General features: G+C 40.4%; 1 protein-coding gene across 1 annotated transcript in view; it reads right to left on the reverse strand.

Moving 5' to 3' along the window:
• Positions 1-26,621, reverse strand: part of MECOM (MDS1 and EVI1 complex locus) — a 712,085-nt gene that overhangs the window by 24,473 nt on the left and 660,991 nt on the right. The window contains exons 5-10 of the mRNA XM_043994868.1: positions 25,755-25,971; positions 19,636-19,783; positions 15,627-15,783; positions 7,866-9,219; positions 5,345-5,432; positions 725-751 (exon numbers count right to left, since the gene is read on the reverse strand). Of these exons, the coding sequence (XP_043850803.1) occupies positions 725-751; positions 5,345-5,432; positions 7,866-9,219; positions 15,627-15,783; positions 19,636-19,783; positions 25,755-25,971 (1,991 nt within the window). The remainder of the gene's footprint in view (positions 1-724; positions 752-5,344; positions 5,433-7,865; positions 9,220-15,626; positions 15,784-19,635; positions 19,784-25,754; positions 25,972-26,621) is intronic.

The raw sequence follows: 26,621 nt of genomic DNA on the forward strand, positions 1-26,621 counted from the left end.
TTAATCCTACAGAACGCACAGCTTGATTTGGTCAAGAATCTAGAACCTTGACCACCAAGAAGATTTCCTAACAACAGGGCCTTCTGTGCTTGAGGAACTGATATTTTGAACCTCCAAGTGTAAACCCTTACTTTCATAGCACCTCCTTCAGCGGGCCTTTCATGCTTTCCTGTCCACAGCTGTTCAGGCTCTCTCCTTGACATTATTGCAAATAATAATGTCTATAATTTATATTTACTCATCTCTGCCCCTGCTGCATCCCCATGCCCCTGGCACCTGTAGAATGTAACTCACAAAGGGCAGGCATGATTTTCTTTGTACCAGTGCCTTTAGTGTACCAGTGTACATAGTGGCTTGTACATATTAAACCTTTAATAATATTATGTCAAATGGAACCGTGTTGAATGGAACTGAAAAAGGGCTTAGAGAACCAGAACACTTTCCACATCAGCCTAAAATGACTTAAGATAGCTCATAGTGTGGAATAAACTTTTTTAAAATTCACAATTTATTAAATGTTAAATAATAAAAACAAGGGACTATAGCTTGGGAAACCCCAGTTGTTGTTGTTTTTAATGGTTCACAGCCGCTACATCATCCCACAAAAAAGTCCATATGGTGCTTGTCAGTGCACCATGATTTAATGTGTAAGTTACTTTGTTTGTTCTTAATTTACGGTACAGTGGTGCATTGTTTTAATCAAAAATATAAGTAGGAAACTTACCCAAGTTCTCTGATCAGGCAGTTGGAACTGGGAGCAAAATTGAAACAAAAACAAAAAATTACTTTTATGTTGGAACCCTTATTTCAATTGATCTGAGTAATTAACACTTAACTTGGTATCCATTGTTTATTATGGGATTACACCTTAAAGATAACTGTGGCAACAATCAGGGAATTGAAAAATGTTGCCAACATACCCTTCCTTAGCCACCCTTGATGCCTCTAAATCCCTTTTTAGGGATGTCAGGGAATGAATATCCCCCTCCTGCTGAGAAAAAAATGTGAACAGTCAACAGAACCATTCATAATTGAGGGGGGCGGTTCTTGTTAGCACTTGCTAATTGCAAAGTCATCACCCACTCAAGCCTCAACTGACTGGCTGGGCATTAGATTTCCCCTTTGCCCATTAAGCTACAACAATGTATGCTATTTTGCATCCTTTTTACCAAAATGATGAAGAAGAGGCAACAAAGGGTGAGGCATAACACAAATCTTATAATCTGTGCATGGCATATGTTTCCCTCAATTGCAGCTTTTTAGGTATCAGAATCTCTGGTGAAAAAGCCAAAGATTTGAAAAGCCCAAGCTGGATTCTGATCAGATGCCCTGGCCAAAAGGACCAAACCTTTATCCCAGGCAATATAAGTAGGAGGAATACTTAGGGAGAGTCTGAGAAAGCTGACAGGTGGGAATATCTTCATGGACCAGAAAGTAATCTTTCTGAGAGTAGGGATGGTTTCATTTTTATTGTTGATTCCCAGCACCTAGCTGGGGTGCACTACGGGTGCTTAATAGAGAGTAATCCGCCCATAAGCCTTATTAGCACTCACCATGTGACAGACATTCTATTAAACTTTGGGGATACAAAAAAAGGCAAAACAGTTTTTGCTCTCTGGGAATTCATATTCTAATGGGGGAAAACATGTAAATAAATTGATCCATGCAAAATACATACAGAGTGGATGAAAGGTAACCTTAATGGTACAGCATCTAACTGCTGGGGAGAGGAAGGGAGACCTTGGAGATCAAAGAGGAAGGCTGAATCGGCCATATTATAGAAGAATGCAACAACAACAACAACAACAAACCTAGAGAATTCATTTAAATTCCAAAAGGAAGGGACAGGATTCCATTAAAAAGAAAACCACATATAGTAATGACATATTAAATAAAAAACATTTTCCCACATTCCCCCAAAAGAAAAAGGAAAAAAAAAGACCAAGATGTTAAGATTAAAGGACAGACAGCCATAGGGGGCAGCAAAAGATGAAGTAGCTTGCCAAGGGCTATATAAGTGCCAAGACAGCTAGGTGGTGCAGTGGATAGAATTCCAGGCCTAGAATCAGGAAGATACAAGTTCAAATCCAGCCTCAGACACTTAATAGCTGTGTAACCCTGGGCAAGTTCCTTAATATGTTTGCCTCAGTTTCCTCATCTATAAAATGAGCTGGAGAAGGAAATGGCAAACTACTCCATAATCTTTGCCAAGAAAATCCTGAATCAGATCACGCAGAATCAGACAGGACTGAAACGACTCAACAACAATAACAACAACAGCAACAACAATAACAATAACAGCAACAGCAACAAACAACAGCAACAACATACACGTGCCAGGCTCCTTGCAGTGGAAGACATGGAGCCTTTTAAAATTCCAGGAAGAATAATTCTTGGATTACAAAAGGGAATTTTCCAAAGGGAAAACAGAAGCAAAAGTGGGGAGAATAGCAGGAGTTCTGTAGGTGAGGGTCCTGGCAAAGCTTTGATTGACAGCCTCTGGAGGGGACCTGAGTCACTAAAGACCCTGAGAGTCACATTTCTTTCCAGCTTGGGAAGAAAAGAGCTAACTCAAGATCAGGACTTGATGCTAGATTTTTCCATCACTGATAAATGGAGAGAAAACTGAATGAAGGAGGAAGGTGGAGGGGCTTCTCCCAGACTTGGAGCAATGGTGGGATACTGGCAGAAGAAATGATATCTGAAATTTCTCCCCTAAAACCATAAAAGCTAAAGAAAGAAGTGGCAAGGTATATATAAAAGACCCTGGGGGTAGGTGCTTCCTCAGGTGGCTAGACTAAGTATTCCTTTCTTTGCCTGTCTTCAGCTAGATGCAATTGACTTCCATATCCAAGCAAGTAATTCCAATTTTGTTAAAGACTACATCTAAAAGATATAACATAAATTCCCATAAACCCCAATAGTCGTCCCCGTCCTTTACATTTCCTTGTGTCCCTTTGTTCATGATGTGAAGGCCCAAGCAGCTCTGGGAAAGAATGACCTTTCCCAGTGTGGGGACAGGATCCCTACCACCCAGGCCATTTTTAGAGAGATGTAACTCTCTAACCAGAAGCATAAGCACAAGCCATTTGTGTTTTATAACTACCCTTCCAAAAGGAGAACTATTATTAACTTGGGGCCTTTTAAATCTGCTTCATCAGACCATGAGCCTAGAGATGCCTTGAATTATAAGTCTGAATCAAAAAGGCTCTTCCAGAAAAGTTAAGTTAAATATCATCCTTCCCTCAATCTACACTGTGACAGTAGCCAGGGATCAAGAGGTTAGGGAAATCAGTGGGCAAAGGATAGTAATAGAAGTGGCAGGATCTTTTTCATTTTTATTCTGTTAATGTCAGACTTGGTGAAAGCAAGACCCAGGAAAACAAAACACCTGAATATATTCTAAATTCAGGAAAACATGCAGTGAGAAAGAATAACTCAATGCCCTTCTTTAAAAAAAGGGAACGGGAAGAAGGCTCCCATCATAAGTCTAAATAGGAGTTGTCCTAGGTGACAAAATTGTTCACTCACTTGACCTCAAAGAAATCAACAAAATGACAAGTAAAACCCACAGTTCTTCACATCACACATTATCACTGATTTCTCCATTTTTTCTACACGTGATCTCCCTCTATCTTTCATAGTCCCAACCTAAGGTGTCAATGAGCAAACTGCCCAGAGTGCTAGACTATATTCATCGCACTTTATATCCCAGTGACTGGCACATAGTAAGTCCTCAATAAAGGCCTGTTAATCTGTTACTGTCCATCTCTCCTTTGCAATAAGCCTGCCGTTTTACAGATCAAAGGCAGTAACCCAAATGATCCTTTAACAGCCCTACAGCTAAGCAAACACTTGGTAAGAATCTAACTATCAGCTCAGGTTCTAGTAATTATAATATCCCACATTCCTCTCTGATATCTGATCCGTGTAGCCATACATTCATATGCAAAAAACATCTTTTAATTTCTAAAGCCTGTACTTTTCCCTGATTATAATCATTCCTGCTGAGTATCTAGGGCAACTTCCTCCCCACGCCAACACCCTTCTAGGGAGTCTTCAAGGTCAAAACTATTTTCATAATAATGTTAAGACATTATTTGCCTATAAAAGTACCCCAACTACACATCTAGGTGAAGTCAGATTTTCTCATATACTTTATCCAAAGCAACGTGTTGCAGAATGAGTGCAGCAGCCAATATGAGAATCTATCTTTCATCTATTAAGCCAAACATCCAAGGGATTTGAAAATATGTTACCCAATGCTATTCCTCTCATTAATTTCTTCTGAAAATAGTTATTTTGAAATAACACAAAACCACTTTGTATTATGTTTGCATATGCAATGAGTTTACTTATTAGCTTTTGTATCGGGAAGAATATAAGCTCTCAGACAGCAGAAACTGTTTCCTTTTTGTTTCTGTATTCCCAGAGGGAAATGATTAATGAATTGAACTGAAAGTATCAGGGAAACACTTGTTGAAATGAGTAAGGAACTTGGAATAAACTAGCGAACCAACTATGAAGTCTTCCACTTGCTGGGCAGTGAGCAACTACAAACATTGATCCTACTCTGCATCAGTAAATACCCATGTTGTTTACCTGCTGTTGGAGGCTAAGGTAATGTTCTGCACAAAGACTAATGGATCACGAAGTCGATGCCTTTATCATCTATGTCAAGGATCTTGTGTGTGTGTGTGTGTGTGTGTGTGTGTGTGTGTGTGTGTGTATGTGTGTGTCATGAACCCCATGGGCAATCTGGTGAAGCTTAGGGATCTCTTCTCAAAATTACATTTTAAAATTCACGAAAACCTTAGGATTACAAAGGAAACCGATTACATTGAAATAAAAATAATTTTTCTTCCCATCCAAGCTCATTGGGCTGCCTGAAATTTCCCACTTTAAGAAGTCCTACTCTATGGAAACAGTGTGCTAGGTGAACGATTTCCTGTTTTCTCCTGCAGTAAAAGAAAAAATAAACATGCCATCAGTAAGTAGTTTAGGATAGCCGGGAGATGCTCATCCTTTTCTTTATATCACTAAAACTTAGACTATAACCCATCCTTTTGCATACTGAACTATGTTCAATCCAAGACAGTAATTCTATAGGTTGCCAAGAACAGACTATATAGTAGCATCAAGGCCTTGTTTTCTACATGAATATTCACTTTTTTCTTCATTAAAGAGATTGGGTTTGAATTCTGCTTGAATTTCCTGTGTTCTTCCGCATGAGCGTCATAGGAAATCCTCATGTTCTCAAGATTTCTTTCATTTTATTGCATCTGCTTTTCAAGATCAACAAGTTAGTTTACAAGCTCTACATCTCAAGTCCAAAAATACTTACTTGTGGGTGAAATAAGAATCCTGGAGAAGGTCTCAAGTATTTCTCTTTTAAAGCTTCAAGTGGGTCAGTGAGCTTTCTTTTCTCTACCCTGAAAGGTTAAAATTACATTTGCTGGTGATGAATCAGTCTCATATATCGATCACTACATAAGCACCTGACATTTAAAACAGCTTACAATAAAACAAGTGAGAGGTTTCTGGGAAATACACTAATAAAAATATAAAGAGATCTGCTGGGCTCTCAATGCATGCACATGGCTCTTATTAGGAAGCAAGTTCATTCAGATACAAAGGGAGAAGATCCCACTGGTAATGGAAAAATCCATCTGAATGACCAATCATGTTAACAGTGGAATGGGAGGGCTGGTGAATCACTAAGCCAGATGCATGTGTCACAGAAAAGGCGCTTTACTGATGAGAATTTATATGAGAAATGCTTTGAAATATTAAGGATGTGTAGAAAGGACCAGCCTTAGAAGGAGGGAAGTTTCTTACCCATACCACAAGGCATGTCCTCATCCTCCTATCTATCACCAATAATAGTCTATATACACTCACCAAGTTAGCTACTGACCAATTTTTGGACACTCTGCACTGAATTGGCATTACCACCAGGCAAGGAAGCTAGAAGATGAGCATAAAAAGCTGAAGTCCAGCTGGTGAAGGACACCTGAAAACATGCCCACCCCCTCTTCATCTCCAATTGTTATCATTATCTATTATTTTTTCAATACCTTCTCAAATGAGAAAGCTGCCCATTGCAGTGGATTGAATTAAACTGACCCCTCCCCCTCTTTTCCTTTCCATTTCAAAACTCTCTTACAAGGACATTTGAAAACAATTTTAAAATTTGCTCTAGACTAGAAAATTAATCTCCTTGAGTAGAGGAAATCTGGGGAGGGGAAAGGTAATGAATGCTTTGTAACCCCAGCACATAGCAAAAGGCCCTGAACCTAAAAGTAGCTTAATAAATGCTTGGGGAATAAAATTAGTTGACTAGAATATCAGATCAATACCCATGACCTGGGCAGGGTCTGGGATACCTGGGGGCAGATGATGGCTGGAGAAGAAACAGTGGTATGTGTGTCGCTGAAGAAGGAAAGTGGGGCTGGTGGAGTGGAGGTGAAAAGTAATCATGAAATTGAGGAATAGCAAACATATATGGGGGAGCTTAAGCCTTCTGCTTATCTTTCCAACGTCTCCCCTTGAGAGCCAACTTCAAAATAACGCTGACCAAAAAACACAATTTGGAGAGCAAACAATCTACATCTGGTCCTCTACAATCCTTCCCCTGACAACAGGGCTTTCATGAGATTGAAGTGAGGATAATTGAAAAGAAGCGAAAACTTGTCCAAATTTGTTATTTGGTTGTATTTTCTGATTCTCTTTGATGAGCTTAAAATGGGGTAGCTAATTCTATACTGGGAATTCTCCTTCCTTAACATTCTATAAATGAAGCTTTGGTACTTTGTCACTTAGGTTCAGACAACACAGCATAGAATACCGAAAAATATTTCAGTAGATCAAAGCTGAATATATGCATGTATATGCACATATATGTGTGTGTATGTATATATAGTGCTCAATATTAGAACCTTACACAGGAAAGAGCTGTCTTCTTTCCTAGGATTTGTATTTCTGATGTGAAGAAAAACCTCTCAATAAATAGGAATCAACTCACATGCATAAATGCTCTGTCTTAAGAGAGCCTAGAAAAACATTCTTTGTAAATTCCACTAATTCTTGATAGTATAAAAAAGTCATGCAATATGAGAGAAACGCGGAACATAAGACATAGTCTACTCTGAATAGACAATCTGTAGGCCACTATCAGGCTTTTTAAAAAAATCCTACATGTAAGATTTGATTTATTAGTCAGAATCTTTTATTAAAAATAAAAAGTTTGGAGATGCAGATGAAGAATTTAGATAATGGATGTTTGTCTCCATCATTTTAATCATAATAAGTGGACCTGGTATTTTTGAAAAATTGGCCATCCATATTATATACAAAAAGTTTTTATGGCTAATATTTCATTTCTGCAGTGCTCCTAGAAGATTTATTTAGAAGCAGCGTATGACTAACACTTGTTAATGATGTGAGAGCCAGCTAATAAAGTTCAGATTGGCACTGACATCCACATCACCTTATTTCAAATAACTTGACCCATTGAAGCATTCCCACATATCTGGGTTAATCCTTCAAGGTCCACAACCTTCAGTCACTTGACAAGGTATTTTAAACAGAGTTTTTCTATAAATTCCACTCGGTAAAGTGAGTGCTCAAAAAACTAGATTTACTGTCAAAGAAAAAAAAACATGGAAGGTATTTCAAATTCTGAACATTCATGCCTTGCCTCATCTCAGTGATGGATTATGTCAACTTATGGCATTTTGGTGCTACTCCCTATTGGGTACCAACCTCAAAAGAGAGAGACTTCTTGGCAAGCAGAAAACTTTTTTTTTTTCTAGAGCATGACTGAAGTTTAAGAGGTTAAGGGTGCATTCTGACCAGCCTATTACCTGTAAATGGGGTCCATAAAGAAAGGGGTTGGTCTGGCATGCTGCAAAGAGGCATCCGAAGCCTTCCTTTGGTCAATGCTACCTCCTTTCTTTTCACCAAAAACGTGGTTCTTCCGAGGCTCAGTTGACTTTGTTCCACTGGCTCGACTCCGGCTACCCATGCTCAGGTCCAGGGGCTGATCTTGGCTTGTGAGAGGCGTTGCTGCTGGTTTGGAGGTGGCTGGAGTAACAGATTTCTCCTCCTTCCTTTTAGTGGTGAGGTCAAAGGGAGATTCGGGGCTCCCCTTCTGGGCTTTCTTCCCATCGCTTGGTGATTGGGGCTCCATTTTCAAAGGTAACGGTCTCAAGTCTCTATCAGGAAATGGGTACATTGACTGAGAGAATGCTGGAAAAAATGGGAGGGGAAACATGGAAGGGTAAGGTAAAGCGCCAACTTTTTTGTCTTGCAGCCCCACCAGTCCTGTGGAACCAAAGTATTTTTCAGCAATAGACGCAATAGCTTTTATAGAATCATTCACCGCTCCCGACACCGCGGTTTGCTCCTCTAAAGATGGTGAGAAAATGGAATGATTGCTGTATTCTTTCTTATTATTTATTGCAGCCAAATTCTGCAGAGGGCTTACTTTGTCTTTGAACATTTTACCATTTTCTTTAAATTTCTCTTTATCACTTTCAAGGTCACTTTCGAGATCAGAGCCAGAGGTGGTTTCCAGGTCACTGCCACTTGGGGTACTGACATCATCAAGGTCACTACTCTCTGACTGGTCACTGATTTTCTCAAGGGGCCTCTCTTCAGAGGACCCCTCAGGCTGGAGTTCCACTGGTTTATTTTCCCCTACAGGGGGGTGTTTATTTAGTGCCTTCAAAATATCCTGGGTAGCTGGCAGTATCTGAGGATGTGGCATGAGGGGGCTTTGACTTTTGTTTCGTTCAGTACTTGGTAGTCCTTTAACAGGAGAGCTAGCAGGTATCAAGGGTGGCCTGTGGTATAAGCCAGAAGGAAACAAACCGGGGAAGCTAAAAGAAAATCCCGGAGCTGTTGGAAAGGTAAGACCAGCAGAATGCCTATTGGCACCAAAATAGTCAGCAAGGCCCGGATTGCCATGGTTCATATTAACCATGGACGTTTTATCCATAGCTGGGGTCCCAGGAAGTGAAATGCCTTGGCCAAAAAATCCACCTGCCGCAAAATGGTTCTTGCCCTCACAAAACCTCCTGTGCTTATTTAAGGAAGACGTAGTGCTGAACATTTGTCCACAGTCTTTGCACTTGATTTGGGTTCTGCAATCGGCATGCATGCGCTTATGACGACAAAGATTGGAAAACTGGGTATAGGATTTATGGCAGACCTCACCTGTGTACAAACAACAAAAAACAGTCTCAGGCGAGATGGCAGGCAAGCGGTTGGAATTCAGTAAATAATCACGATTCCTTTCACCCTCCCCCCAAAATGTCCATCAGGAAGCCAGAAAGGGGTGTCCCTCAGGGGGATTGAAGTAGAGACTGTACCAAACCAGAGAAACCTCATTTCCAAAGGGGCCAAAGGCGGGCATCTAACCTGGCATCTAACCTTAGGACAGCACATGACAAAAATCTTTTTGAAAAAGTGAAAATGAAAAAATAGAGAAATGGAGAGAAAACATGCCTTGGCTGATTCTCAAGGAAGGGCTGTGTGTTTGCAAATGGCTTTTGATTCCTGGGGAAAGTTTAAAATGTGTCATGCAATGATTCACCAATGTGACCCCAGTAAGATAATAACAAGGAAATTGTCCAAAACAGAAGAGATATGCAACATAAGACATAGACATTTAAAAAGAAAAAAAAAATCTCGTGCTTTCGGGCTCCCAAACAAAATTAAACATTCCCCTCCCCAGGCTCTGTATCATATAATTTACCTTTATTTTTTCCATCCCCTTGGGGGAAAAGCCTGTGACTGTGCTAGTCTCACTTAATGTGTATTATATCATCAGCTCTCATCATTCACACATCAAAGCCACACAACAATGCACATTGTGTATTCGGAGACATTTTTAACAATCATTTTCATGATTTGAGAAAGACTGACATAATTTACAATGGGTCTATTTTAAGTCAGCAAAGGAAGCTCAATTGAATGTACCCCATCCTGCATCGCTGGTTCCCATGAACCATGATCACGTCCTCTGACTTCCCCTCACACTAGTGCTTGTGTTAACCTTCCTGCTCCTGGAAACCCATGTCCTTGAGAAAAAACGGCCACTGGCTGTCATATCTCAACCATTTATCTCAGGGCTTGACTTCTTCAGCTTGGGAGCCAAAAAAAAAAAAAAGCTGAGTGTCTGCCTTAGGATTTGTGGGACATGAGGGTTCGGCAAGAATGAGAGGACTGTGGTTCAGCTTCAGATAAAGTCTAATGTTCTCTGTGGGTCTGTGATAATGGCTCCATCTGCCTCTGCCCCCCAACTCCATGTACCTGATGAATTCCTTAGAAGAGTCAAAACACCACTAGCTTCAGCAAGATCAGATCCTGAGGGTGGGATTTCTATTTCTATACTTCCTCACCTATTTAGCCTACAGAAAAACCTAATTTGTCAGTAATTGCTTGAGCAAATTCACTTTGAAAGGGAAAAAAAAACCGAATATGGTCCAAATCCATCCTTTAATCCTTTTGGGGGTAGTTATATTTGACTGATGACCTATTGAACCAAAGTCATTTTAAAAACTCAAACATCAGGGCAATTTTTTATAATTATAATTTTTTAAAAATAATAATCTCCTCTCAAATAAAACTCACACTTTGACTGAAATCAAAGGACTACACACACTCCAAGTAAGAGCCATAAAATAACTCTATCTTATTTCACTCAAAATGTCTACATGTCTCACCAAGTATAAATAAACGAATTATTAGGCTGAAGAAAAATAATCAGATTATTCAGGTGCCTCTTGGGTGTGCTCAAAAGTGAAAGCATTTAAAGAGACAGCTTCAAGTAGTGAAGAGAGACACAGATTTGAACTCAGATACTTAATAGCTGTGTAACCCTGGGCAAATCACCTAAGCTCCCTACATGCCTCAGTTTTCTCATCTGTAAAATCAGCAGGATGGAATCAGTGATCTCCAAGGATTTTTCCTGCTCTAAGTCTTCAATGTGGGTAACAACAGCACCTATCTCAAAGGGGTATTGAGAGGATCAGAGGCAATAACATATGCAAAGCATTTTGCTAATTAAAAGCCCTTTATAGGGGGCAGCTAGGTGGCACAGTGGATAGAGCACCAGCCCTGGAGTCAGGAGTACCTGAGTTCAAATCTGGCCTCAGACGCTTAACACTTACTAGCTGTGTGACCCTGAATAAGTCACTTAACCCCAATTGCCTCACTTTAAAAAAAAAGCCCTTTATAAAGGCTAGTTGTTATTATCATTGCAGTTGTTATGGTGATGGCTATGATCACCATCATCATCCTAAAATTCCATAAAAATGAATGTCATCTGTAAGTCATCCCAAACAGCAAACATTACCAAGATTCTGATTTAAATGTTTAAAATAGGGGCAGCCAGGTGGCACAGTGGAGAGAGCACCAGCCCTGAAGTCAGGAGGACCCCAGTTCAAATTTGACCTCAGACACTTGACACTTACTAACTGTGTGACCTTGGGAAAGTCACTCAACCCCAATTGCCTCACCAAAACAAACCAAAAACCAAAACAAAATAAATACTTTAAATACTTAACAAGATTGGGTTCACACTCTTAGAACCTTACAATAGAAATGGCTAAAATTTGGCAAATACAATATTTAACATCAGCCTTAGAGGCACAGCATGTTGTAACATCCAGTCAAAGATCTGGGTTGGAGTCTTGCTCTGACTTGTATTAGCTATGTGACTCTCAGGAAGAAACCTAATCTCTGGGTTCACCCAAGTACCTCTCAACATAAATTTCAAAGGAATTGCTGATTTTCCTTAGTAGAGGGAGTTTCTGCAGCAGGGATTCCCCTCACTGATGAAATCATCCTTTTAAAAAAACAGGAATTGATTTAATTGAGATTAAGACATGCTACAAAAGATCCCTAGATTTGGCATCTGAGGCTCTGGTGGCCTATCCTCTGTGGGTCCTTGTGAACATCGCATCCTCTCTCCCAGGCTTGGTTTCTGCATCTGTAAAACGAGGTGCTGGACGAGATCACCCCTGAGGTCCCTTCCTGCTTTAATCTACAATTCTGTGCCCTTGCTCTGACATACTTCCTCACTGAAGGACTGACTTGTCCAGTTGCTTAGCTCTTCTGAATCTCCTCATCTGTAAAACATCTGTACTGCCTCACACGGCTGCTGTACTTAGAGAAGAATATATAAATTTGGGTTATCACTACAATCATCCCTCCACAGCTACAGGGCTAGCCACAGAGCTAGAAAGAGCCTGCCTTTGGGACTGTGAAAATCCATTTAAAGAGCCACACACCTGGTCCCTTCAGGCCTCCTTTTTAAAGAGAAGCCCACCAGTGGGTAGACCTCCCAGTTAGGAAATTTTTAAAAGTTTGCCATTTTCCCAGATGATCTCTTGTTTTCAATGTGGCCTCCCTTCCCAGTAATATTTTCCCTTAATATTTCATAGCTGGAGTGGCTTAGGAAAAGTGATATCTTCTACATATTGGGGTTACATCAGGTGCATTTGACTTCTCTACTTGCACCTTATTTTTGCACGGATCTGTCTCTCACATCCTAGAACCTCACAAATGTACAATGTTTCTTCTCCCCTCTGAGGTTTTCATCGCTTGGGAGACCTTGCCTACCACAAACCACCATGCCTCCAAGTCGCATCCGCCTAACTGATGCCAAAGGGCCCTCTCTTCTGAAATCTTCGGGGAGAGGGGAACAAGGAATTAGCTTGCAGCTAAAGTTGCATATTTTCTACTTATTAAACAAATTAAGGCTTATTTTGAATCGATCCCGCCTATTATGGCATGTGGTTTCTATTTGGGGAGGCTGGCGCATTTGAGGTAGTCAGCAAGTAATTACCTTCGTGTTGGTGAGTTTTCACTCAAGCTTGGGCGGGACATTGTAATAAGAGACAGTTGCCATAAACAGACCAGTGGGCTCAATCGTGGTGTGTGGCCGTTTGTCGAGAAACAGATATCAACTTTAGGTGACCCTCCTCTGCTCTACAAACCCCCAGCCCCAACTCCTGATTTTTCAATCCTTTTGTTCTGCAATTACACGGCTATTATTCGTAATTATTCTTGGGGCCCTGTCATACTTTGTACTTGGGGACTGCCGTTGCTGGGTAAATTTCCTGGTGATTACTGAGAATGCATTAATGGGAAACAGTTTATTTGATTTTATTAGAAAAAGACTGCACACTCTCAAATGGAATACTTGATCCCAGTACAACTGGAAGCACAGTTCCGGGAATATTGGGTGAATGGAATCACCGTGTTCTGAGTTTTTTTTCAATTGGTTATTGACAAATGAATTGATAATCCACTGCTTTGGATTATATCTTTGACCAAAAAGTGAAACAGAAATGAATGACCTGCACTAGTATCCCATACCCCTATGAATTCTTAGGGCATTACAAGCTAGAGACAAGAATTCTCAAACTCCCATTGTACACTCAATCTACTTCCCCTGCCTTTTGAAAGTCTCCCAAGTAGTAATAAGCATCAGAGGCACGATTTGAACCCAGGTCTGTTCTGTTCCTCAGAAAGCCAAAGAAATTTGGAACCAAACGGGATGATAGGAACGTTAGGAAAGAGAAAGATGTCTCTAAGCTCTTAGAAATAGAAGGGAGGGCAGCCTCAGTGACCAAAGAAGAGTGTGTGTGGCACAGCAAACATAGATACATAGACAGACAGATAGATTGACAGAGACAGACAGACAGACAGATAGATAGATAGATAGATAGATAGATAGATAGATAGATAGATAGATAGATAGATAGATAGATGGATGGATGGATGATAGATAGATAGATAGATAAATGAATAAATAAATGATGGCTCTAAAGTGGGGAAACCTGGATTCAAATACCACCCCTGACCTTGGACAAATCACTGAAAGTTGCTGAGCTTTAGTCTCTTTATCTGTCAAATAAGGGGGTTTGAACCAGAGGGACTTTGAGGTCCCCACTAGCTATCTATGGCCCTATGGAAGCAAGCCCCTTAGAATCTCTCTCTTTTTTGCCCTTCATTTTTCCAATACTCTCATCATTGTTTCCTTTGCAGCAGAATGTTTTTATCTGCATCTTCAGCCCTTGACACACTGCACAGCATGTAGTAGGCATCTAACAAACTCTTGTTAAATTGAATTGAAAGTCTGCACTACAAACCACCATATGATAAAAGACCAAAAGCTGATGCCCTGACAGAATGAATCTCCTCTAAAGATGATTCCATGTCATAATCATATTTCAGAAGCCTCCAAATGCATTTGGGGCAGAAAACAGCCTCAGCCTGACCACCCCAACTCCACATACAACTAGGACTTACCTTCTAGCCACAGCTGGGCAGAGTTGCTACAGCTCAGATGAACAGGAAACATCTGAGTATCTTGTTTACCCAGTGCTTACCATGGTGCCTGGTGGGTAGTGGACACTTAATAAAGGCTTGCTGATTGACTGATTGCTTTTCAACACCATGATGCTAAGGACACTGGGGATAGGTAGGGATCAACATGCCATTTCACCCATTAGAATGGAAGTCCTTTGAGGGTAGGGACTTTTTTTTGGCTTCTGTATCCTCAATGTCCATTTTACCAATAAGCCCCCATTTTCCAGGTAGCACATAGGAAGCACTTGATAAATGCTTGTGCATTGATTAAAACTAGCTAAAAGACATAAGTTAATGGGAGGCAACAATTTCAACCTTCCTTGAAGCACAGCTCAAAAGGTTCCTGGGAAAGAGAGAACAGACATGGGTCCAAATGCTGCCTCTGATGCCTATTACCCTGTACATCCCTGAGCAAGTCATGACCTCCCCGGTCCTCGGTTTCCTTTTCTGTAAAATGAAAAGGTTGGATCAGATAGCTTTTAAAGTCCTTCCCAGTTCTAAGTCATTGATCCTTTAACCTTGAAGCTAAAAGAAGGTGATCAGAGCAAGAGATTTCAAGAATGAGATGATGTGCTAATAATATGTGGCTCCCATAAAGCTTTCCTTTTAAAGTAGTCTTTGGTGGGGGGGGGATAAGTGGCACAATCTATCCATCACAATGAACATTTGCATATTTTTGAGGAATACCAGGAATCTGATTTTAAATGTTTAAATGGACAGAGGTGTCTAGATTGTTAGATTTAAGGAATTCTGTTCAAAGAAAATAAGGCAGATGCCTGTCCGGCACATCATCTCATCTCAATTCACAAGATCTTTTATATTTATTGTTTTCCAAAATGAGGAAGATTTACAATCTGAGCTCCCTTGGGCTGGCTGGCTCCAGCCCGAATCCCTTTGAGGCCTGCCTTTTTTATTACAGAAACACTTCTATTCTTCCCCCAGTTGTCTACATGCTCCCTCGTGCTACTGATTTCATCAGAAAGAAGGGTCCCTAGGGGCTTTCAAGGGAACACAGCAAACAAATCTGAGGGAGGAGAAAACTATTATACACACACACACACACACACACACACACACACACACACACACACACACACACACACACACACACACACTGACCAGCCGGGCGTAGGGGGTTATAAGTACCCATCCTTCACCCCATTCCACCCCATGACAATGACTTTGAGAGAGAGACAGACCCATTTAGAGGGGCAGACCAGGGGAGTGAAGGACTGACTTACAGATGAAGGGCTTCACACTGCTGTGGATGTGCTTGTGCTGTTTGAGGCCTGACGATGTGGCAAATGTTTTGCCACACTCCGGGCATGCATGGGCCCGGGCTCCGACATGCTGGGAGCGAATGTGCCTCTGGAGGTTGCTAGGGTCCGTGAAAACCTGCTAGGAAATGAGTGCTGATTAATCAAGAAATTTAAGTCAAATATAGAGCCAAAGGGCCAGAACCAACACAACAGAGGGTGTTAAGGCTGACTTTGCTGATGCCTTCCCCCCACCCCCTGCCAAAAACCAAAAGACAATGGGATTTCATGAGTGGGCCGCCAGCACCTCCCTCCATTCTTTTAAGAAGTTCTAGGGCTGAGCATCCGTCCTCGCTTTCCCCCAGGTCCGCATAGCACTGACACAATACACAGGAGAGCACTGGGGCTTTGACCAAATGGCCCCCAACCCCATCTAAAAAGGGGGGTCCCTCGGAAAGCTGTAATGACCAGCAATGGCCTTCTTCTGGGAAGGAGCATGGAATTGCCTAAAGAAAACTGGTGTGAAGCTGGATCTGCCTATGGGACTGTGAACAAGACACTTAAACTCTTCAGGACTCAGCTTGGTCATTTCTAGAATGAGGCATGTTTTTACAAGTTTGGCCATGTCACAGAGCCTTTGGCAAGCCTGGTGAAGCCCACATATCTCCTACTAAGGGATCATACTTTTCAGATGCATAAAATGAAATATGTAGGATTATAAAGGAAACCGATTCTGTGAAATGCAATTATCAAAATCATTTTAAAACCAAGACCTCACAGTCTCTCTCAGGACAACTCCAGAGGTAAAAATGTACATGGACTCAAGATGTTCTGAAGTTCCCTTGGGAAATGGAATCCAAATATCTCCTTGTCTCCCTGAACCCGTCAAGGGTCCCGGACATCTCCAGAGACACATCCTGTCAAATCTTGGTGTTTTTTATATATGAGAGCAAAACTGGGAAAATAACAAGTGCTGTTATCTCTGACTTCCTCAGTCACAGCTACTTCCATAAATGCCCAGGAGCCACCGGACACTTCCTTAATTTAAGGACTGTTTTGCATTTTGCTTTGGATAGAATGGAGGAGATCTGATGGATTTATTTGTACAGAACTCTCTTTGCAATTTGGGGAAACATTCTTCCCTTGTAGACATGCTATGCTTGAGTCAAACTAGCCTGTTTAGGATCCCATCTACACTTCTTCGAACATCCTCCCGCCTCCCTGTACTGAGAATCACAAGCCTTCTTCAAGAATCAAATCAATGGGTCTTTTCCTGCTCCATGTATTAAAAGCACTTTCCTTCCCATCTCAAATTATTCTATGTGTATCTTTCTGTTTAGATGTTATAGCTTACTCCCTGCCCTTTCCCCTCAACCCCTGGTAAAAGGTAAAGTCAGTGATGATGCAGTATTCATTTTTGTCTCTGCATCCTTAACATTGAGCACAGTGCCTTATATTTATACATATTTAATCAGTAAGTGCTTATTGGATTAGCCTTCTAGGACAGTGGCCAAATCAAATCAAATCACGCAGGAACCTGTATAGAAAACATCTTTAATGCCCATTTCCAGTATCATAAAACTTGTTTACTTCCTCACAAGTTTCTAATTTTAAAAGTTACATATGAAAATAATAGTAATAATAATAATAATAACAACCTCTATTCAGCACTTTTTTCTTAACAAAGTGCTTTGAATGTTATCTCACTTGATCCTCACAACAACCCTGGGAGATAGGTGCTATCATTTGTTCCAGTTTTCAGATGAGGAAACTGAGGCAGACAGAGGTTAAATAACTTGCCCAGGGTCACACAACTGGTAGATGTATGAGACAGGATTTGAACTCACATCTTCTCTACTTCAAGTCTGATGTTGTATTCACATGTCTAATAAGTGCATATATTATATAATTAATGTCTAACACATCCCTATATTATATATTGCTATCTAATAATGCATGCATTATATAAATATTATCTAAAAATTATATGATGAATATATATGTATATGTTGTATAATTCCTACTTAATATAATCATATTATATAATTGCTGTCTAATACATGCATCTATTATAAAACTGCTAATATATGCATATACTATAAAATTGGCCATTTCTGTGAACATGTATTTTTATAGATATATTTTATATATAATATATGTGTACTATACATATAATATATCCATATACAAATGCAAACTATTTTTGAGAAGGAAGACTGGACAGGACAATGCATATAGTACAGGACTTGAAGTCACAAAGACCTGAGTTAAAATTCTACCTCAGACACGTATTAGCTGAAAGACCCTGAAAAAGACCTTTAATTTCTCTCTGCCTCAGTTTCCTCAACTGTTAAAGAGGGATAATAATAGCACCTACCTCATAGGGCTGTTGTTAGTATCAAATGAAATAATATATATTAAAGGACACTTTGTAAACCTTAAAGTGCTACATAAATGCCAGATGCTATTGTCACTATTAAATATGCATACATTATATGGCAAACAATAAGCATTTATCAAGCACTTATAGTATATGAGGCACATACACATGTGCATTTTGACATATATGGCATTTATTTATAAATGTACAAATAATATCTCAATGAATGATGCTGTTCAGTCACTTAGTCATGTCTAATTCCTTGTGATTTCATTTGGGGTTTTCTTGGAAAAGATTCTAGAGTGCTTTGCCATTTCCTCCTCCGGCTCAATTTATAGATGAGGAAACTGAGGCAAATAGGGTTAAGTAACTTGCCCAGGATCACGTAGCTAGTGTCTGAGGCCAGATTTGAACTCAGGAAGATGAATCTTCCTGACTCCAGACCCAGCGGTCAATCCACTGAGCGGCCTAGCTGCCCTTGTCAATAAATACACTTATCTAACACGTGCATGAATAGTATATATTAACTGTGCGTGCTAAGCTGGTTCAGAAGGCCAATCCAAGAAGCAAAGAATTAATTGTTATTTGAGGTTTTTATGCATCGGAGCCCACTGGCCTGGGGCTCTGCAAACTGCATGGTGCTCCACCCACTGGTTGTAGCTGTTGCCATGGTGCTGGCTCCTCATGTCATCACCACTGGAGACACCTACATGGGCCTGGCAAAATTATAAGGATTGGAAGCCTAGTGAGGGCAGTCATGTGCCTGTCAGAGCAGCCCTCCCATTGGCTGGGGGCTGGGGGGGGTTCTGGGATTGGAGGAGGAGAATTTGCCATTCTAGCTGGACTCTGGAAGGCGACAGGAGCTCTGCTGTGTATTCTCAGCTGATTCCTGGGCGGTGGTATTTCTTCAGGTTGTATAATTTCCCTTTCCCCATTTTATTTCCTTTCCCTTGATCCTACTGATCCTGTTTGTGGGGTTTTTTTAAGTTCATTCTTGTTAAAATAAATCCTATTCTGTTTTGAGGGAGGCTGCTGGTCTCCTTCCTTGCCCCAATATTGCAGCAAGCCACTTAGCTAACACTCCCCTATTAAAAATTGGTCCCTACAAAGTAGTGATTAAATATGTTTAAATGTAAGTCACTGTGCTCAGTGTCAAGGATGCAGAGACAGAAATGAATGCATGGACAAAATGAAAAATACTTCTTGCCTTCAGGGAGCTTATATTCTCTTGAGGGGAAGCAGTGTCTAAACAGAGGAAGCATGTATATGTGTGTGCCCATGTGTGTGCATGCATAGATGTACGATGCAGAATCATGCAGAATGGACCATACGTTCACAGCACATAATTCTGTAAAATAGTCCCATGCCATGACCAGAGTAGACAAGTCAGGAGCCTCATCCTGGAGCTCACCATTAAGACCTGCCTTCCTCATGCCCACTAAGTGCTTTTCTTCACTATACAAATGCCTTTTAGCGTCCTCCACTCTATCTTCCTTTTCTGAGGTATTTATCGTTTCTCTACTCGGGGCCTGTTTTTATATAGCATGGCAAGTGATGGATGAAGAAGGGGCAGGATTATAGATAGAGGCCAAATAGCCTACAAATTCACGGTACCTTGGCACAATTCTCGCATTCGTAGTGCTTTCCACTATCATGTGACATCTGGTGGCGAATTAAGTTGGACTTCCAGTTAAATGCCTTGGGACACTGATCACACTTGTATTCTCTCTCTTCCGTATGTGACAACATGTGTTTCTCCAGGCTGTTGAGGGGAAAAAATTTTATTTGAATAACAGACCATGCAAAAAAAAGAAAAAGAAAGAAAGGAAGGAAGGAAGGAAGGAAGGAAGGAAGGAAGGAAGGAAGGAAGGAAGGAAGGAAGGAAGGAAGGAAGGAAGGAAGGAAGGAAGGAAGGAAAAGCTCACACACTACAAATCAACAGTTAGATGATTCAAATGATCTCACTTAAAACAAAATAAGATAAGGAGGAAACATGGGGTCATGAGGAGGTAGTACTCCAAATAGTCAAGCTAGAAACAAATGCAGAGAAATGCATCTCGAATGGCTGATACAGTGAAGCGTTATCCTCGGCCCCTTCCACCACTGGGTCATCTGCCAACCTATGGGCACAGCGGACAATCGACTCCTTGTTCTGGGTCTCCTTCCTGTGCAGGATCCTGACAGGAGCACGTGCTGCTAAGACTCACTTAATTCAACTACAAACACTCAAACAGAGGAAATTTAAGAACATGTAATGAGGCACTCGTTCATTAATGTGTGTCTGTCTTTGGGTGAAGAAAGCCCTTTTGTTTCCATCCTTATCGCCATATGGGAAACTAAGTTGGCAGCAAAAAGGCAATTTCCCAAAATGACCCTGGAAAGAAAGGAAAATATGAGCTGAGATGAACTGAGACATTAGGGAAGAGAAAGAGGAAAAAAATGGCAGTCTTTACATGAATAAGAACTCAGATGGCCAACTGAGACGAAAGATACAGGGTCAGGAGCTTCTCAGAAACTTGGGATGTTTTCTCAACTCCATGTCTGATGACAAATACAAACAAGAGGCTGCAGCCTATCGTGAAGTGTGAGGTTTTCCCAGGTTAGTGGATGAACTGGCCCATATTGAAATTAACTTTTTTCTCTTCTTCATAGCCATGTGACTTCCAAATATCACCAATTAATGTTAATTTGAGAGCCCTGAAAATCTATGATATATAACTAGATCCACAATGTGCAGTTTCCACTGAGGTACAGAAAGCATGGAATTAGCATGGATAAGGAAGAAATGCCATGACACCAACCTCCAAAAAGTCTATCATGCATAAGCATCATACTACTGATATTTGGTTTTGGTCGCTTTTGTCCTGTTATAACACCACTTATAAAAAGAAGACTAGCATGACACAGAGAAAATTTCACTGGCTTTCGATTTAAATACTGGCTCTATCAATTAGAAGGAAGCCTGGCATAACTAGACTTGAAGACAAGATGGCACAGTGGACAGATCACTAACTTGGATTCAGGAAGACCTGAATTCAAGTCCAGCTTCAGATCCTAATAACTACAAGACCCTAGGTTCCACTCATAAACCGGATATGATAATAAAACCCACCTCAAAGGGTTGTTGTAAGATTCAAATGAGATACCACATGTAAAGTGCTTGGCAAACTTAAAGTACTATGCACAGGTTAACTATTAGCTGTTACCACTTGTGTGACTTGAACAAGTCATTTTAGTTCTCTGGGCCTCAGTTTCCTCATTTGTAACATAAAGGGAGTTAGTCCTGATGGCCTCTCCTATAGCTTAACTGCAACTAGTATAGCATGATTTAAAAAGCACTGAACTTTACTAGCTAGATGACCCTGGGCAAGTCACATAACCTCTGCCTCAGTTTCCTCATCTGTAAAATGAGCATTATAGTAGCACTTACCTCCCAGGGTTGTTCTGAGGATAAAATATTTGTTATGTGTTTAAGTGCTCTACCAATGCCATCTATCCATCTATCATCATCATCACTATAATTGTTATTATTACTATTGTCATTCATAGCTGTTTATTATATGACTAAGGGAAGAAATGCTACCTGTCTTCAAGTATCTGAATGGCTGCTCTAGGAAAGATAGATTAGAGGTGTTGATTTGATCTTAGTGAACAGAATTAGGTGCAATGGGGGACAGTTGATATGAGGGACATTTCATTGACATGTAAGGAAAAACTTCCCCATAATTCAATCTATTAAAAAATGGAATGGATTGACTCTATCAATTCTAGCTACCCACTTCTGGGGACATCTTCAAGAAGAGGTGGGGGTGACTTCTTCTCAGCAGGATTGTAAGGGAGATTTCTGGCTCAGATACTTTGGGCTAGCCAGTCTCCGCGGTTCCTTACAATGCTGATAATCTGTTGCAGGTAAAATAATCAGTTCTTCTATATAGTAAAGCAGGATGCCCAGTCTATTAGCTGGGTCTCGGTCTGATCCTTCACCAATTTCATAAAGAGCTTCCATTATACCCAAGGAGGGCAGAACAATTTCCTTTACAATTTGTATCTCTATGATATATGGAAGACATTAGAAATAGAAAAGGAAATCAAGTCTATGAATGCATATATTGCTCTATTGAATTGAACTATATCAGCTTTATTCTAGTTACAGAACTTTTTGTAGCCCAATAGAATGAAAGCACCTAGATTTGTTAACCATTCACTTTTTAGCTCACTAGCGTATTCACTTTTTGAGGAACTGTTTCATTTTTAGTTCTGTGATCCTCACATCCAGTGTATTGACCCTAACAAAATGTTTCAATCAACCGGTTCGTGGCAGAAAAAAAGCCATATACCAGTTACACAAATAAATATTTATGTGGATGTTCAGTTTTCTTAACAAAGCAAGTGCATTCCTAGGATGTTTTTCCATACACATTCCAGATCCAGTTCCTTCCTCTTTGCTCTCCATCCCCCTAGGATTGTCTTACCTATATTCCTCTACTCCCCTCACTACCCCTATCCTCCCTCCAAAGTCCCCCTTTATTCCTAATTATTTTCTCCTTTAATCTTTTAGCCTCCTTTCTTGCCTTCCCTTACTTTCCCTTACCCTAACTTAACCAAGGACGCAGAAGTGTTTTTGTTTTCTTCATTTGACAAACAATAACACCTTAGTCTTGTCAACAGTGAAATTGGTGTTTGCCACTAATCCAAGGCTTTGGTGCTATCTAGGCAGGCAAAATGGATAATTTATGACCAAAAAAGAAAGAAAAAAGCATTGAGAGGACTAAATAATTCAAATGAATTCTTGAGATGGCCTCCATACACCCTGTGATCCATCAACCATCATTTATTAAGTGCCTACAGAGTGCTAGTGATTGTGCTCATTGAGGGGGGTACAAATTCAAAACTGAAAGAGTTCCTGCCTACAAGGCACTGGGGATATGTGATGTGTATGTATGTATTTTGCTAGGATTGTGTGATGCATAAATATTGGCATTCTTTATTCCTGTTCTATGTCTTGGATTATCTATTTCACAGGTGGGGCGGGGGGAGAGAGCGCAGGGGAAACCAAGGTCCAAATTCTAGACTCTCAAATAGATCTTTTCATTTGTGGGGAATATAATAAATGCCTTTTTCCTATAGAAATCTACGGATTAAAATTAGCCACCAAAATACAAGTTCAATCTTGGAAAATATATATATAATACCAAATTGGTATTGGTATTTCATGTTCTCTTCCTTTCCTTTATCAAATTTCTTAATGAAAGGGGGTAAATTGGGCCTCACAGGTATTAAGACTTGATGGGATGTGACTCATGACTGGAATACCACAATGAAAGGACATACATACCTTATTCAAAATGAAGAGATTAGATAAGTGGGGTGGTGGGTTGGCATTATATATAGAGAAGATCAATTTCAATGAGGTAATCCATGAATCAGAGAGAGAAACCAGGTGGAGAACATTGGGGTGAAAAACAATGGAGGAAGAAAGAGAAACCATTCTGTGGTGGCAGCAAACGACATTCCTTCCAGCAGATTATGAAAAGAGACTATGAGTTTTAGAAATAGACCATAAACCTGGCACACAAGATTTAGGAATCATGGGGAACTTGAGTTATGCAAAAACCTGCTGGAGTTTTCTCTCTTCTAAAATCAGAGTAACTGGACCTATCTTGATTAACTTTTGTGATCAATTAATACATCCTTCAAGAGGGAGAGTAAGCAAATAAAGGACTAATATTTAGGAGGAACTAATTGCAAAGTAGGAATGATATGAAATCTTGGGAGGAAGTGACCACATCATCTTGGAGCCCATGACAGATAAGGAAGAGAAAGGCTGACAAGGTCTAACCCACACTAGATCGTGGGAGAAAGGAAATCAGAGTTTAAAGATAAGAGAAGGCTAGAATCAGAACCGCTAACAGAGAATTAAAAATCAAGAATAGTAAGGAGATGGTAGGAAGGAAGCTAGGCACTGCCAATGAGTTCAGTTCACCACACCTGGACAAAGTACATTCTAAAGTATTGGAAGAAATTATGGATGTAGCTGTAGGTCTGCTTCGATGATCTTTGAAAAATTGGAAAGAATGGGAGCGGTGCTAAAAGACTAAAGACTGGCAAAAAGACTGGGGGAAAAGGTGGATTTTTCAAACTACTAGTTGATGAGCCTGACCTTAATTAGCAGGAAAAAATCTAGATATATCATTACTGCAATGGTTCAAAGGCATTTAGAAAGAGAAGTTGTGACCATCAAAAGCCAACAATATGGGTTCATGGAGAAAAAATAAACATGTTATAGTCAAGGATTTTTAAAAATTTTGTTTAAAGGTTAACAGACTGGTAGAGATTTGGAAAATTCAGTAAACACAATATACCAGCATTTCAGTGAGGCATTTGACAAACTACTTCATGACAACCTTGTGAGCCAGATGGAGAGATATAGGCTCATGTGATAGTACCCTTAGGTGGGTTCAAGAATTACAAAGCTGATGATTAATATCAGACTAGAGAAATTGTCCTCATGGATTAATGCTGAAAGGTTATGTCTTTATTCTGGATCAATCAGCAAGGTTTATTCAGTGTTTACAATATTCTGAAGTGCTATCATAGGCACTGGGTATATAATAATAATTACGGTGTTGACGATGGTGATGGTGATGAAAGAAGATGAGATAGATAGAATTTATATAGCGCCTATGTGCCAAGCACTATGCTAAGCTTTACATATGTTGTATCTCATTTGAGCCTTACAACCACCCTGGGAAATACGGGTTGTTATTATTATCTCCATTTTACAGCTGAAGAAACTGAATCACACAGCCATAAGTTAAATGACTTGCCCAAGGACACACAGCTAATAATTGCCTGAGGCTAGATTTGAACTCTGTTCTTTCTGATTCCAGATCCAGTACCAGTTAGTTGCCTCTATACAAAGACAGAAATGAAACCGTCTCTGTCCCAAATCCAAGCCTGCATTCTCTTCATTCTATTCACCATTCTGTCAAGGGCTTGGATGGATCAAATTTGAAAACATAAAGCCAGAAAAGATAGCTTGCATGTTAGATAAAAAATTAGGGTTAAAAAAATCTCAGCAGGCTTGAACAATGGGCCAAATCTAATAAAATGAAACTTGATAGGGATAAAATCAAAGTCATACGATTGAGTTACAGAATAACTTGAGAGGTACCAGATGAAGGCTACATGGCTAGGCAACAATTTGTGTACAGAAAAGGGGTAAAAGATTTTAATGGATTGGAAACTCAATAAGCTCCAATATAGCAGCTGAAAATGATAATTCAGTAAGGACAAAGAGGGAGAGAAAAAGAAAGAAGGAAGAGGACAAGGGAGAGAGAGGGGGAAAGAAAAAGAAGGGAGGAAAGAGGGAGAGAGAGGGAAGTAGACTGTAGCCCATATTTTCTACTTCTCACAAAGCTGTCTTCAGTTGAGGCAGAATTCATTCAGTAACAGAAGGTGGCCAACTTCTCATTTAACCTTTATCAAAAGCAGTGCAAAACTCGATTCCCAGCCTCATACCCAAAAATATCTCCTGATCACACACAAAATATTCTGCATTGTGTTTTTCAGGTAACAATGCAATCCTTCAAAAATTCCCTGGCACACCAACCCGAAAATGGGTTCTTTCCAAATGTCCCACCCAGCTAACTTCTCAGCACTTGTCAAGGAGCACTGAAGTACTACTGCAAAGCCAACTTGTACTTCTCGTCCCTCGGGATCGCATTTCTAACCTTTGCAAATCTGGGAAGACTTGGTCACACTCTTTACATTCTTGGATTTCCTGCATTTCCCGGAGGTCACTCTCACTGTCCAGCTTTGGCTGAAAGTCTTCCTCCACCATGGAGAACGCTGAGTGAGGGGTGCTGCAGGGGAATTTCTGGTGGTCCACTAGTTCGGTTTTGGACTCAAAGAGCTGGTCACAGTCCTCGCAGCGATACTGACGCTCTTCTGTAAAACAAAAGCAGGTGCTAAAGGCAACAGAGAAGTCCACAGAGCCCACTCCGCAAGCTGTTAGGAAGACCTCACCAAATTATGTAAGACCCTAGAGCCATCTGCGGCCATTGGAGCCAGCTCAGAATGGTTCTGACCCCATTAATGAAACACCTCCAGAGACCAAAGAACTATCCTCTCAATACCTGTTCCCAGACTCCTTCCTACAATCAAACCTGGGTCTTGGAAGGACACACAGCCCAGAAAGTAAAGGATCATGAGCAGGGGCAGCTAGGTGGCACAGTGGATAAAGCACCAGCCCTGGATTCGGGAGGACCTGAGTTCAAATCTGGCTTCAGACACTTGACACTTACTAGCTATGTGACCCTGGGCAAGTCACTTAACCCTCATTGCCCTGGCCCAAAAAAAGAAAAAACAAAAGATCATGAGCTTTAGATGTTATCCAGTACAACCTTCTCATTTTACAGGTGAGAAAACCGAGACCCTTAGAGATTAAAGGTTAGTTACCCAAGATCCCACACAAAGCAAGTGAGCAGTCCTGAGACCTCTCTATCATATTAATGGCCACTTCATTTCCATTCTTATTCATATTTTTCAATAGGATTATCCTTCTCAGAGCCATCCTGGTTCGAGCATTTGTTTTAATT

The sequence above is a fragment of the Dromiciops gliroides genome, chromosome 3 (genome assembly GCF_019393635.1).
Source record: "Dromiciops gliroides isolate mDroGli1 chromosome 3, mDroGli1.pri, whole genome shotgun sequence".
Classification (NCBI taxonomy): Eukaryota; Metazoa; Chordata; class Mammalia; order Microbiotheria; family Microbiotheriidae; genus Dromiciops; species Dromiciops gliroides.